This window comes from Sycon ciliatum, chromosome 4 (genome assembly GCF_964019385.1).
Source record: "Sycon ciliatum chromosome 4, ocSycCili1.1, whole genome shotgun sequence".
Lineage (NCBI taxonomy): Eukaryota > Metazoa > Porifera > Calcarea > Leucosolenida > Sycettidae > Sycon > Sycon ciliatum.
In genome coordinates, this window is record NC_088646.1 from 19,844,965 (window position 1) to 19,860,397 (window position 15,433).

General features: G+C 45.7%; 1 protein-coding gene across 1 annotated transcript; it reads right to left on the reverse strand.

The window, feature by feature from the left end:
• Window positions 1-3,327: 3,327 nt before the first annotated feature.
• LOC135814894 (uncharacterized) lies at window positions 3,328-7,111 on the reverse strand. The gene is made up of 6 exons (XM_065328091.1): window positions 6,657-7,111; window positions 5,835-6,480; window positions 5,399-5,643; window positions 4,674-5,191; window positions 4,302-4,446; window positions 3,328-4,141 (listed from the first exon to the last, which is right to left on the reverse strand). The coding sequence occupies exons 1-6, from the start codon at window positions 7,081-7,083 to the stop codon at window positions 3,543-3,545; spliced, it is 2,580 nt and encodes an 859-aa protein (XP_065184163.1). The 5' UTR covers window positions 7,084-7,111; the 3' UTR covers window positions 3,328-3,542.
• Window positions 7,112-15,433: the final 8,322 nt, after the last annotated feature.

Here is a 15,433-nt window from a genome sequence, read left to right on the forward strand (position 1 = left end):
GTTGTGTTTGAATAAAATATTTTCTGCCTATAGTAAGTATGGATGGTGTCAGTGTTCGCATTATACCCACCCACAGTGAGTGGGATGCGGTTACCGTCACTAAGATTGGAGACACCTGGGAGGTCACATTCCCTAGAGTAAAACTAATTGTCCAAATCGAATCCGAAGTTGATAGTTTTGAGTGGATTGCTGGCTGTGAAGCACGGGGGGTAGGAGTGGATTAGATTGATTAAGCCCGTTGTACAGAAATGGAGCGAATACGGGTGCACTTCCAACCTATCTGCATCGAGTGCAACGGCCGTACTCACCCAATACCACCAGAGAAGAGAGACGAGACCATGAAGATGATATTACAAAACCCCCAGGATATCCTGAGTAAAGGTGACACCATGTGGGAGGTTCAAGGTACTCCTCCAGTACGAGGTGGAGATTATAAGAAATTTTCCGGGCAAGTGAGAGAAGCACTGGCCTATATCCCCGAAGAAGATCGCCCATTTCCTATCTCCCAAGTGAAATCAAACCCTCGAGTAAAGGCTATGTATGATAGAACATTTAAGAACAATCCGGATCTGATAAACCCATCCTCGGTTACTAATGCTGTTGCATCGAATCTCCTCGATTATGATCAGAGTTCTGGAATGGCAAGAGGGTCCATAGCAGAGGCTAGAATGAGGCGAAACATCTCTGCCGCTAGTATCCCACTGCAAACCGCCATGGAGCCAAAGTTTGATAGAATAGTGATAAATACATTTGGTAAACTCCTAGTAGACCATAAGATACCGGAAGCCTTTCTGCAAAGCAGCCACTTCAGTGCAAGGCCGCAACTACACCAAGTCTATCAGGAGGATGAGCAGGGGCTCAGAGGTAGAATGGAAAACACTAGAGATACCCTCGAATTTCAAATCCTCAAAGACTATGCTACTCTGGTCAACCAAATCAATCAGTTTCACCTGTCGCGTTATCCATTCCAGCAGATTGCAGCAGCAGCCAACCTTAATGCGCTTCCAAACCACTCGAGGAGTAATGTGAAATTGGCTGCAATAAGAACTCAGCTTCTAGCCATACCAGGATCCGCAGACAAATATTCCGGTATAGGAGATATGATCAACGCCTACACTCGAACCAAAGAAGCAAAACTTATCAACGCAGAACAATTTATGTTAGGTCTCAAAGAGTACATGGCTGATGATGCCACCTTTATCAAAAGTGTCTTCAAGAATCGGCAAGTGGCTAGCAATACAAGGAGTCCCTATTACCGAACACTTGCTATTCTGAAAGGAAAATCCCTGGTATACTAGGTATGGATGTGGAGCTGAGCAACGTGGACATCGAGTCTGCGCTGAAACACATTCGCGGGTTCCGAGGTGTGACTAGCTATGATCTCCTGCCTGCCTTAAACCATGGCGAGTTTTGTGTGTGTAACACGGACAACATACTCCCGATATTGGACAAACCCGAAGGGGGACACCATTGGCTGACGGTGTGTAGGGAAGGCGATAATGTTCTGATATTTGACAGCTTCGGGCGTGCATTGATGCAGATGGCCGAAGACTATAAAGAACCGGAACTAAAACAATGTTTTCTTAATGTTTATTCCGGCTGCAACCTGTACACCAATACGCAAGTCATTCAAGATAGAAGCACAGCGGTCTGCGGACGTTATGCCATCCTGGTAGCGAAAGTCTTCTCAAAGACTGGTATAGACGGAGTATTGGAATTCCTCTCCTGTACGTTCTCTCACGATACCCTTCACAACGATCAAGTCATGGTTGGTGGGGATTGGCAAGATGATCTTGCTGATGAGCTACATAAACCTAAGCGAGTACATTTCCCACGCAGAAAAGTGGACGTTTACGGCAAGGACGATGTATGGAGTGCTGATCTCGTAGAAATGCAGCCCTTTAGCGAATATAACGAAGGAATTAGATATATTCTCAATGTTATAGACATATACACGAAGTATGCTTGGAGTGTGCCACTTAAGAGCAAAACCGGGGATAGTGTTGTCTCAGCCTTTAAAACCATCACAACCAATCGGAAACCTAAGCTACTATGGGTGGACCATGGCTCGGAATTTTATAACAAAACGTTCAAGGAGTGGTTGAAGAAAAACGACATTCACATGTACAGTACAGAGAATGAAGGAAAAGCCGTCGTCGTTGAACGTTTCAACAGAACGCTAAAATCTCGTATGTGGAAGCACTTCACCGCTCGCTCGACCAACGTCTACATCGATGTGCTGCAAAAACTTGTCGACAACTACAACAATAGTAAACACCGTACAATTGGGATGACCCCCATGGAAGCCTCCCTAGGGAAACCGATTGAGCAACTGTATGAGCCCATTGCGGATGAGCCTGTCTTTCAAGTCGGAGATAAAGTTCGCATTACAGTGGAAAAAAGAATGTTTGCGAAGGGATACACACCCAACTGGACCGAAGAGGTATTTGTGATTCGTAAGGTTCTCCCCACTTATCCGGTCACCTACAAAGTGAAAGACCTTGCCGATGAACCCATCACAGGAAGCTTCTACAAACAGCAGCTCATGAAGACTGCGCAAGCTACATTTCGAATCGATAAGGTGTTGAAAAGACGTAAGGGTAGTTTGCTGGTCAAGTGGAAGGGATACCCCGAAAAGTTCAACCAATGGGTATCGCAGAAAGAAATGAGGTATATTTCCAAGGATAGTAGTAGAGGGAAACGATGATGCAGTGCACAATGCAGACTACTGCAAGAAATCTGCTTTCTGCTGTTATTGCTGATCGACTGGCAGAACAAGGTCATGTAGACCTACCACAATGTGTATCGTCGCCGGAGTCGAAACCATCTCGGCTTTCTAGAGTTTTGGTACGAGTGTGTCGCTTAGTCAGGCGCAGTGGATCGAGATTTCAGGTGCTGATGCAGCAACTGTGTTTCAACTCCAGAACGGGTCGTACGCAATTTCTTACATTTGCAAAAGAACTATTTAAAAACGGTATCAGCCATGTTAAAATTGTGGCCCTGTACTTATTCAGCAGCGAGTTAGCGAACATCTGTATGGAGAATTCAACGGAACTGGGATTGCACTATGTACATCATGTCATGACCTGGCACTTAGATTACATGACCACCAATGTTTCGCCCTGGTTGGCGGAAAAAGGAGGTTGGCAAAGTTTTGAAAACACCCTTACACACGACTTCAACTGGTCAAATCGCTCAGTATGGACTCATCCCCGTTCAGCCTTTTTGGCCATAATTTTGCTCATACTAATGGTTGAATGGATGTGAGGAAAAATTCCCGGTACAGTAAGATCAAGATGGACTCCTCAAGCAATGACACCCCATCAGCCGAGCCATCAACTGCGAGCAACAGCGGAACCTATCAGAAAGTGAAGGGGCGTTTGAATAAAGTTAAACTTACTCAACAACTACTCCTGCTTGCACCAGTGCTGTTCGGAGCCAGCAATGTGGTGGCAGAGAAATCCACTCAAACCTCACCAGCCGAAAGAACAAGCATCATAACTACATTCATACTGGCCATCATATGGACTTTAATCTCATTTTTATGTCATCATTGTGAGCATAAATTTACGCAAGTATATAAGCATTTTCTCAAGCTGGGGAAATATATGCCCGCAGATACTGAAGTGTAACACATACTTGGACTTGGGTAGGAGACTGGGTGTCAACTTGACTCCATCTACGGCTGACACTTTGAGCTCCTCCACAAGTGCTTGTTGGTATGGTGATAGCTTATCTGAGAATGTTCTCATCACTTCCGGTGCGAGTGGATAATCATTGAAGTAGTAGTGCAGCGAAGAGGGTACCTCAAGATCACACTCCACAATGAACCCAGTGCTCGAATCTACAGGGTGTGCCAGTATCTCGGACAGGTTCTTGTCACACCAGGCAAACTCAGATGTCGGCATACTCTGGCACATAGCCCAGCCATACAGGTTGTTGGCATCAAGGTATAGCAGGTATGATGTGGGCTCGGCAGGATTGTACTGATCCATCGTTGGGTTGTTGGCCTTGCCGTACCGCTGCGACGCCATTGAGATGCCCCCACGTAGACCGGCTTCGACAAACAGATGCATGTCTACATCCGCGAGCAGCTGCAGTTCAATCTGGGTGAACCGTAGTAGAGCATCCCATGCATATCCTACATAACACCATACAACACACCAGAACACAAACACGAAAGTCAATACACCATGCAAAAAGTATAAAAATACACCGACAAGAAAGCACAAGAATACTAACAGAGAACACCATCTAAAGGAGAGAATGCATTGGACAACAACAAAGACTGATGAACATACCTGGGAGAGTAAGGTAATGGGCTGGATCCAACCCATACGTCTTGTATGCCGTCTTGCGGAAATGCTCAAAGACATCTGCTAGAAGATAGACATCTGTTTGCAAATAGAGGTCATGATATGCCTCCATTGTACTGCACTCAAATGTCTGCAAAAAAAACAAAACAAAAAAAAACACATCAACGCACACACACAAACGCACACATCCATACACACAAGCATCCACACATCCACAGATGGAGAGCAATGAGTACAAAAAAAAAAAAAAATGAGTAGAGCACATCACAACAGCATTCAAAAGTCATAAGTAGAGCACAATAATGCAAAAAGCATGGCATCAGGGAAATTCTGAGGGGCAAGGCACAAGCTGCTTACCTGCCATACGTTCTGAGCATGGGCATAGTCGGCATCACTGATACCTTCTCCAGTCAAACTAGACTCAAATGCTGATTTAGGCGGCAGCTGTGTCTCATCAAACCGAGCAAAGGAGTCCATGTACTCGTAGGGGTAGACACCCTTACGCAGGAGAAGGTCATGATGGGCCAATGTACGAGTAAGCTTGAAGGCGTCTTCCGGAGTGTTGCTCACCAACGAGTCCAGAGAGGAGTTCAAGAAGGCCATGGAGTCAATGAAGCGGTACTGGCGCCACTTGAATGAAATATATTTCTCCATGTTGTTGGCGATGACACTGATCTCACCAACCTTCTTAATCCGCTTACGCTGGTTAGAGTCCTCGTACTCCACCTCTTCAACCTCGGTCATACCAATGTGGGCGATGAGGTGGTGAGCATCGTACCCTTTCAGGTTGTGAAACACAACCGGAATGATCTGGCGATCTGGGTAGATACTCAGCTGAATATTACACTGGTAGTGTGCAGCACCACGGTAGTTGCCTGTGCAGATATTCAGAAAGAGGGGAAAACACAAACATAGTAAACATCTACAGTGAATGTGATACCACAGACAATACAATTCAATACACCGTGATAAAACACAGATGCAAACAGCTACAAAGACATGAAAATGCACTATACACATCATGCGCATATCTACACACAACTGCAAAACAACAAAAATAAACAAAAAATTATAATACTTACCAGTGAGATGATCATGATCACGAACACGATCTTCTCCAAGTACTTCATCACATATCCAGCAGTTGACTGCGTTCTGAAACTCAAGCTCCAGTTCTGCCGTCATGCGAATTGGCCTGATATCAGCCAAATCCTCCTGGATACTGCCTTCCAACTCTTTGAGACTGTCGAAAAAGTTGTGAATGGCATTCTCACTGCAGTCGTCAAACTCGCCACGGACTTCACCGTTGGATCGGATGGCAGCATATCTACAAGAGCATAAAAGAAGAGGGAAAGTAAGAATAAGTGATTTTTTGAAAAAATGGAATCACACAAAATGCACATACTACAATACGAACACAATCAGGGGAGAACAAGACAAGAAGAAATAACAGGAAGCACTGTGCAGGCATGAGTACAGCAAAAATTAGTCAAAAACAACACCAACAACAAAACATACCTGATGCTGCATGGTACATGACGGGCTGTGCGTACAGTGCTGCTGCCATGCTGTTCCTCCATCGGCTCAATGATGGCCTCCGTATCAGCGTAAATGATATATGGAGCCACCATCCTGTGCTTCAAATTTGTATATTTGAGGATGCTGTCCTTTGCTGTGGGCATGACTACTGGCACAGGCTTCATCACCTGACATCTCTCGCTGTGATGCTGCAGGGAGTCTGCTGTTTTGTGTGCGGAGAGGCATCGGAAGCAATAGTGTGTTGCCCGCTTGTTCTTATTCTCACATGCACGACTGAAGTTTTTTATCCATGTGAAGTGGTTGTCATGTAGAAGCAGGTTGATTGGAGTCTCCTGTCGCTCGCTGAGATACAGTGGGTACAGATTCCCCTCGTAGCCAAACACATTGATTGCAAGACCATTCTGTAACTCCACTTTGGGTACATCACTGAGCGTTGCAGGGAACATCACACCATCGAACCGCAGCTCATCAACGTACTGGGTGTACCTGGATACACGCTGTGGGTTGTTGTCGATGGGATGCATCGCTGACAATAACGCCCACATCAAACACCTGTCATCGTTGTTCTTTACGTTAATGATGGCCTTCTTTTTTTCTAATTTGGGCGGGATATCAGCTGCACCACCTACAGAACACCACAAAAATACAACGAAGGTTTTTCTCAGAGTTACACCACATTACAACTACACCCTCTCGACAATCACGAAAGACTGTACATCTGGTACAAAACATACATCTTCAACTTTCCACAAGAAATTCGACAGGCTTCGAACAAACACTGCCGGATGAACAGAAACTCACCTCGAAGAGGAGTGTACTTTGCTGTCGACACATCCAGCTGTCTCACTCGAGAAACGGTCCAGTCAGATCCGTTCTGCACCCACTTATCAATAAGACCAGTGATCCTCGCCACCATCGTCTTGACTGCACTATCAATATCCCCTTCGCTGAGGATCCGAGCCGGTCTACTTCTAAAAAACGGGAAGGCAGACGTACTACCCGTGGCCGACTCTCGTGTCATCTCCACCCTCAAAACTAAAACCACCTTGAAAGGGTGAGACTGAAGCTCCTCGAGCAGAACCTGTCGGAGCTCGTCATGATGGCTGCTGAAAAAGACGAGAGGATCAGTGCCTGAACCTGGCAAAGAAAACTTTTTCAAAAAACCTCGCACGGCACTCGAGGTGGGCTGTCTGGGCTGCCTGGATCTTTTTGCACTTGGCTCCGCCATCGTCACGTAACCTCCAGCACTGCCTACAACATACTGAGGAAAAATCTCCTCGTACAGCGTATATGAGGTCGGCTATCACACTAGTATAATGACACGTGTACACTAACTAATTAGTCCACCTTGTGTTGCACTGCGTCTTTTCCGCAGGGCCACTGAAGGTCGCACGCTCCGCGTGCTTATGCGCGCATGCGCAATATGTCATTCACTGCGCATCTACGATGTGCAAATCAGGGAGTAGTACGTATTTTACTACTCCCCGGTGAAATGAATGCACCGAACGTGCACAAGTGCACGGTCGCCACGGAAAAGAACATGATGACATTTATGACATGGCAGGGCCAAAGGTCAAACCCTAGGGGGTCCCGAGGCCAGACCAAGCGCGCCCGATACAGTGTGCCTTATTCAACCCAAAGGTCAAAGGTCAAACCCTGGGGGAGTCCCGGGGCCAGACCAAGCACGACCGACACAGTGTGCCTTATTTGGCCCAAAGGTCAAAGGTCAAAAAGTGGGCCAGAACCCGCCCCGCACTTACTACTCTTCTGTACGAAGACTGGGCTCGAATTAGCCAACCGGCGCACTTTTCGTACTTCGAATTATGCATTCGATTTTGGCTTGAACTGAAGGTGGCGCTACACCTTTCCGGCACCTTTCAGAGGGTCAAAAATCGAATTTTGGATTTTGATCCCATTTTCGCTTCCAGACCCTCTGGGTAGGTCCCAACCGCACTTCCCGAAAATTTGAAGTGAATTGCTTCAGTAGTTTTTGAGATATGGACTTTGAAAGGCCGCTATTGTCAAAAATAGTAATTGTAAATTCAAAAATTCAAATTTTAACGCATTAGAATTTACATTACACATGTTTTGTGTGTAACTTTGATTTCGCTGGCATTTTAGCGATGAAACTTCGCGGAAAGGCTGAAAATCTCCCTGGTTTTACCTTGCTGCGCCCCACGCAGAGCTGACATCACCATCGGCATCAGCAGTGCCAGTGCGCATGTCACCACATACACAGTGCGCATGTCGTACTTCAAATTTTTGGTATATTTTTATACCAGCAATCTCCAATCTCCAAATTGTAGCTCTTTATCAGTTTAGCTGCTTTGTTGGCTTTCATCTGTTTTGTGGAACCTTCCTTGATCACTATGGGCAAGAGGCAGTACGTAGGCCGTCCTGGTCGTCCAAAGAAGCGCAAATTCCATGGAAATCAATGTGCTAAATAATTTTTAAATTGTCGAGTGAAATTACGAAAATTGTCGTGGCAGAAGACTCTTCTGTGTTGCCAGAAGATAGGGATGATGCCGAAGTCCAACACTCTAATTCTGGTGAGAGTGAGACATCTAGTGACAGTGACAGCAACAGCTCTGGAGATGAGCGTCACGGTGATGATTACCTGACGACCGGGAGCCGAATTATTTATTTAGAATGTTTACAAAATTTACTTGCTGATAGTGCCTGTTGCTCAGCGTGCCATGGCACCCTTACACTATGTGAAGTACGTCGTGAAGGTTTGGCTTCAACTCTATCGCTGGCCTGTGACAGCTGCGAGGCTGAAAGCCGTGAAGCTATGTCCAAGAAGACTGGGCACTGCTGGGATGTGAACAGAAAGCCGGCTACTGCAATGACATGGATAGGACGTGGGCATCCCTTGTGAAATTCCGCACTGTCATGAATATGCCTGCATACCAGAAGCACACCAAGGTACTAGCAAAGGCCAGTAGCGTTGTTGCCACCAGCAGCATGAGCGTGCAGCTGCGAATGCCAAGGAGTTGGCGTCTTCCCCTGATATTGCCGTCACTTACGACGGAACGTGGATGCGACGCAGCTTAACCTCGCTACATGGAGCGTTTCTTGCCATCTCGTGGGATACTGACAAAGTCATCGACTACGACGTCCTCTCCCGGCACTGCCAGCAGTGCACAATATTCCAGAGGAAGCTGAGCAAACATGAGATCAGCAAGGAGCAGTATACTGCCAACGTACGTGGACATGGCAATGACCTGCAAGGCATGGCATGCGCGATATGGGCATCGGTCGTGCATTGTGTTTCAACAGATGACAAGCCGCAGCATCAGGTCTGCCCCCCTGGACCAGATAGTTGGTGCAAGTGGCAGAGTCATCAAGCTGGTGGCCCTGAATACCAACATAAGAAGAGCCTGCCGGATGCAGTCTTCAAAGTCATCAAGCCTGTGTACTTGCGGCTGACTGAGAGGCAACTTCTCGAGAAATGCTTGCGTGGCGCTACTCAGAATCGGAACGAGTGCATCAATGGCCTCATTTGGCAGATTTGTCCAAAGACTGTCTTTTGCTCGTCAAGGACTGTCCAGACAGCTGTTGCCATAGTCACTGCTTGCTTCAACGAGAAGAACAAGGCCTCTGAGTAGATTTTTGAAGCGATGGGCCTGACAGCTGGTCACTACACGCGGACAGCGCTTGAGAAGTTGGACCGTGAGCAAGCCAAGAATGCAGCCAGGAAATCCTCAGATGAAGTGAAGAGTGCAAGGAAGAGGCGAAGGAGAGTGAGGTAGGGTGTGGAGGAGCAGACTGTTGATCACGAAGGTCTCACTTATGAGACTGGGGCCTTCTAAAAAGTAGCTGGCGTGGTGGACACAGATTGTAAATACATGTATTATACTGCAATTTTTCCCCTTTTTTTGGCTATTCCCGCAACTCTTAACCAAGCTACTGAGATAACCGTGGCCTGCAGACCCAACAAAGTATACATTTTTGAAATCTGTGAAGCATTAGCTAGACATTGAACCAAAGTTTCAGAGGGCTGCTCTTCATATGCTCATGATAGCACAGGTCAAACCTTTTGTTATTTTTTGCGCTTATCGTTCTTTTCTTTTCAATCTCCTGCACTTGCTGGCTTGTTTTGCTGGTGTCCCCTTTCTTTGGTTCAATGTCTTGCCATGTGTGTGTGAGACACTGCAGCGGCACTCATTTTATTGCATAGGACGCATGGTCTTCTATATTGTGGTTACAGGCGAACCTTTCGGCGGATTTTGCGAACAGATCCGTCACATGTATGCCAACAGTAGATAGATGGCATCTTTGGCTTTATGTTTGCTGTTTCTGAAACGGGTATATCCAAGGAGTAAATGCTGAAAATTTTATAAGAATCTGTTTACCCATTGCTGAGATATGTGTGCTTACGTGGGACGGTGCCGGAAAGGTGTAGCGCCACCTGAAGTGACTTGCAGTCTGTTGCAGAAGATCGGCACGACGAAAAAGTTCGAATTACACGGAATGTTCGAATTATACCGTAATCGAATTAGAGGGAGTCTACCTGTAGTACACCGTACATTTTATGCAGATTTCGTTATCTGCACCGTACTATAATGCATACAGGGAGTTGTACGCACCAGTTTTATTTATTTATTTAATTTATTTATTTCACCGTCCAATGGCAGAAGCCAATGCAAAGGAGGGGGCGTTAGCCAGCCATGGCAAGAGAAGAAAAAAATGAAGGAAAGAAGATGATAATCGGAAGAAAATAATGCATCAGCGGGGTGAAATGTATCACTATGTTGACCATGGTGGAGAGCGGCGAGATAAGCTAGCAAAAGAGGCGAGCGAGCCTACAACGTGGCATGACATTAACATGGTCTATGAACTGTCTAATATTGGATATTGTCTTCATTTCCATGGGCAGCTTCAGCCAATACGAGTATGCAGAGAAGATAGGAGATTTGGTAAACATAGTTGACAAAGCTCTGGGAAGTACTATGCCATTGCGAGTGTCCCGTGCGAAAGTAAACCAATTATACTTGGTGAGATGTTCAGGGACAATGTTGAGTTTAATACGATGGACCAGAACGCATGACTGTCTCTGCGACAGGATAGAGATGGGGCTGGTGGAGGCCAAACTATATAGATCAGTAGAGGGAAAAAGAGAGGGTTTACGAAAAATAATTTTCAACACACGTTTTATAATATGATATATTTCTAGTGTCTGTACAGCAGATTTACTAAACAGGGAATGCCAAGCAGTGGCGCCGTACAGAAAGATAGGAAGGAGGTAGCATTTATAAAAGAGACGAATACATTCGGGGGACAAGTGGGAGCAGTGAGACATCAGGCAACCTACAGATTTGCTAACTTTGTTGCATACAAAACCTACGTGAGAATTCCAGGACAATTGCGAGTCAAATACAACACCCAAATGCCTGTGCGTATCTACAATATTAATGTTAATAGCCGAATCAAGTCCGGGAAGGGTAAATGTGGGAGGGTGGTCTAGTTGAGGGAGAAAGACTATTTCTGTTTTCAAGATATTGGGTTTCAGACGCCATGACAACATCCATTTATGAACAACATTGATTCCATTCTGAAGCTTCGTACACAGGTTTGCAATGTCGGCGTCAAACTGAATGAGGGCTGTGTCATCAGCAAGTTTAGAGTATATTCAGCGGGCTAACTAATCCAAGGCCCTCGACGCGTCATCAAGAGTAGTAAAATAACGATTGAGCGGGCTTTAAACTCTGATAAGGCCCTTGGCGGGAATGTCGCTGATTGGTCGTTTCCTGGACAACAAGACAGACCTCGTTCTACGATGTGTTATACTCCGAGCCAAAATTTCATGGCTCTGCGATGACCAGAAGCGCCATACCAAGCAGGTGAGTTTTTGACGTGTTGCTTCGCACTGCGACTTGAGTTTTACGACTTTCGAAAAATCAACTTCTTGTCGCAGGTAAACAGCGGCTCGCCTCTCGCCAATAAAGCACCGCATACCAATCAAAACTAATGGAAGCACACACAAGGCTTATTGTTACTCTGTACTGGCCGTCGTGGAGCGATAGCAATTACAGTCAACTTCGCCTATAACGACATTCGGTGGGGCATCAAAAAAAGTGTCCTTATTCGCGAAGTGTCGTTATAGCCGAAGTCTCAATACATGTACATAATTATAATAGACTTTGCTCGGGGCATGGAAATGCTGTCGTTATTCGCGAATTGTCGTTATATCCGCAGTCGTTATTAGCGAAGTTGACTGTACCTAATTTCAGACCCAGAGTGAATTTGACGTGCACTCTAAAACGTGTCCGGTTTGGAGCCACCTCTGATTTGAAGCGAAAAATTGGGCAACTTGGAGGCAATGGGTCAACACAAAGGAGTGGCTCAGTTCGATTGACTCTGGCCCCAGAGCAAACTTCAACATGCCAGTTTCCTTCCACAAACATATTTCGAGTGAAAAATCAACGCTGATGATCGGTTTGGGTCTATACAAATTTGACTGTCAAGCCGTTCCGGTATCGAACCGTCGCCTCTACATGTATATGGCTGGTGTGGGCAGGGTGTTATGAGCAAGGACCGGTGTGTGAACGTGAATGGTGTGGGCAGGAGGCTGTGGAGACATATTTAGGTGACACCGTGGTATTTTAGGAGATACTTGTTCTTGAGTCGGCACTTGGACACCATTTCCAAGCGTTTGTTGAGGCTAGATGGTGACCCTAGCGTGTTCAGGATGTGGAACTTTTCTCTGGTACAGAGGGAACACCGCTTTGTGATGTTGGAGTATGCTCGGGCACGATCTTTTATCCTCCATTCAATTTCGTACGGGGTGTTGGATTTCTTCAGTTTCCAGATGTAGTTCGAGAATTCAGTGCTGCTAGAGTACTTTTCGTGTCTTGTTGTTGTCATGTGGTTGGCATGGTGCGACTTGAATGGTGGCGCCGACATACCGGTGTATTCCTTCTTCGTGGGACCTGACTGTTCTCTAGCTCTGTCCAATATGTGTATGTCAATACCCGGCAGTTGTGGCCACTCCTTCAGATTATCTGCCGCCATCCATTGCGATCCGCAGCAAACTGTCTTAGGTCGTCCAGATGGCTTCGGCTCGAGAGGCCCGGCTTGCCGCTGCTGAGCAGGTCTTGGTTCAGGGATAAACAACCTCCTGTAAAGTAATACCTTTATTTTAAATGAGGCTTTACAGACTGTAACCTTGTACATATGCCGATGTACTCCGTGTGGTGTAGACCAGGTGTGCATTGGTGGTCGATTCACATGGCTTTGCCCGTTGTGTGGACTAGACAGTTATCTGGCACAAGTCTTGATCTGTCTCATTTAGATCTTGTTCGCTATCGTTGCTATAAGAGAAAATCTGTGGGTGCACATCCAGTGCATTTGCATATTTGCGTGCTTCTCTTGCGACGGGCGTATACACGGTACATATTTCTGGCCCTGATACTCGCTTCTCCTGGATAGTGGCATTTTTGCACCCCCATTCACCATTCACCAGTGCACTGTTACTACCAGTGCAGTCTGCACAGGGTTGTACACACAATGATCGTGGTATACACCTTCGTACACACATTTCCTGCGCTTTATCTGCTGAGCTGTTGCATGCCCGGTCTTTCAGCGCACTTCTCCTTGTCGGTTGTACGAGGTGAATAGCAATTTCTGGACATGAAAATAAAATAGAGGCCCACTGGCTGTGTGTTTTACATTTTTCATATCCTTTTGTATCTATTGTATGGCCTAATCCTCCTTCATCTTTCCAAATATGTGACAATTGCTCATGCTGTGATCCCAGAGACTTTATAGCAGCATGTTTTCGACCGGCCAATTTTTTGGCCTAAATTTCAGTGTATGGAATTCTGGACATGGAAGTAAAATAGCGTCAATAGGCATCCTATACTGCACCATTTTTGTTATTTTTTCTATTGGTGGACTGCAGTTGGCCTCTTCACACTTCCAGCCAACAGGTCCAAGACTGTACAGCGTCTGAAGTGGAGTGCACATGGGGAAGCCAACGATTCGTCCATTACTTTTTATTTTACTCAAAATTCAAAATTCTCATGCGACATAGTCCCACAAAACTCGTTGAAATGCCTCCCAAAAAAAGGCTATCAACAAGGCACCGACACGAGGAGAAACTACAACAGCCCAGCTGCCAACTACAACAAGAAAAAACTTCATCAACCTAACTGACTCTACACGCGACGAAAAATTATTTTACTCGAAATATCCAGAAATGTACAATGTCCAGAATTAGCAATTCACCTCGTACATGCAAATTCAGACACTCAATTCGAGTCAATTGCATACGGCTATTGTGTGTTTCGTTTGTTTTGTACATGGACATACAGGTACATACGCTGTCGCTTGTTTTCCTTAAAAAAAAGGCCAGGTTCGCTCCTTGTACATTATTCTGACGATGGGTGACGGGCCCGAAACGTCAATAATTTTTCAACATCGTTAATTTTCATCTAAAGAGTGAATAGCAACTACATGTAAATAGAGCGGTTGTCAGTTGACAAACCCCCTTTTATTTATAATGTTAGACTTCGTGGTCATTATTGCGTAACTTGTAGTCAGGATGATGATGACTATATATACGAGCAATGCCGGATTATCGCACGAGCTGATTATCAAGTATTTTTTAAACTGTTGAGTCACCTCCACCATTACACTGCGCTCTTTAGCCGACTAGACCCTCCTTCACATAACCATCACCACTCTATATTTTTAATCATTCAACATCGACCTTCACTGATGAGCTACTTCGAAGTATGTATTAGCGAAACAGCTGTCTGGAGGAATTATCAACATCGTCTACGGAAGTGTCCTCGCAGTGGTGATGGTTGTGTGAAGGAGGGTCTAGTCGGCTAAAGAGCGCAGTGTAATGGTGGAGGTGACTCAACATTTTCTTCAATGGCCGAGAGCTCTGTCGCACCCTGTAATAATAATTTTAAACTGGTAGTTTTAAAAATTATAATTAATTTTAATAATAATTAGTCTGAAACTCGGACGTTGAGCCAATAATAAATGTAGAAAGGAAAAGGAAATATAGATACGAGTTGAGAGTAACTCTCCATCACTGTAACCAGATACTATACAGTCAGAAAGTGCAACAACTACACAACTACGACAGAGTACTGTAGTTGTGTAGTTGTGTAGTTGTTGCACTTTCTGACTGTATATAGTATCTGGTTACAGTGATGGAGAGTTAGGCTGTGTTTACATGAGGCGTTTCAACCCGGGTTGAGTTCGACCCGGGTCAGATTTCAACCCGCCATGTGCACAAAGTGAATGGCGCGTTTACATGACGCATTGCGCTTGACCCGGGTTGAAATTTCGCCCCGGGTTGATTTCAACCCTCCCCCCAAGGGGAGGGTTGAAACCAACCCGGGTCAAGAAAATCGTACAAACGTACTTCTGTGCGTATCTCGCGCCAGGTTTGAACGGCACTGCAGATGCAAATTTCGCGCGAACGGATTCACGTGACCATGCAGGACTCTAGAAGTGGACTTTTGGCGGCATATCAGTATTTGACCCGGGTCAACTGTCTTCATGTAAACGCTCACCTCTTTTGTTTGTCGTACAGACTTTCAACCCGGGCTGAACTCGAC

What these genes read in the sequence shown, in the direction of transcription:
- LOC135814894 (XM_065328091.1), bottom strand. Translation starts at nt 7,083, where the DNA reads ATGGCGGAGCCAAGTGCAAAAAGATCCAGGCAGCCCAGACAGCCCACC. An exon ending in AAAGTACACTCCTCTTCGAG is followed by an intron (nt 6,481 to 6,656) that starts GTGAGTTTCTGT and finishes GGTGTTCTGTAG; the next exon opens with GTGGTGCAGCTGATATCCCG. An exon ending in TGATCATGATCATCTCACTG is followed by an intron (nt 5,192 to 5,398) that starts GTAAGTATTATA and finishes ATATCTGCACAG; the next exon opens with GCAACTACCGTGGTGCTGCA.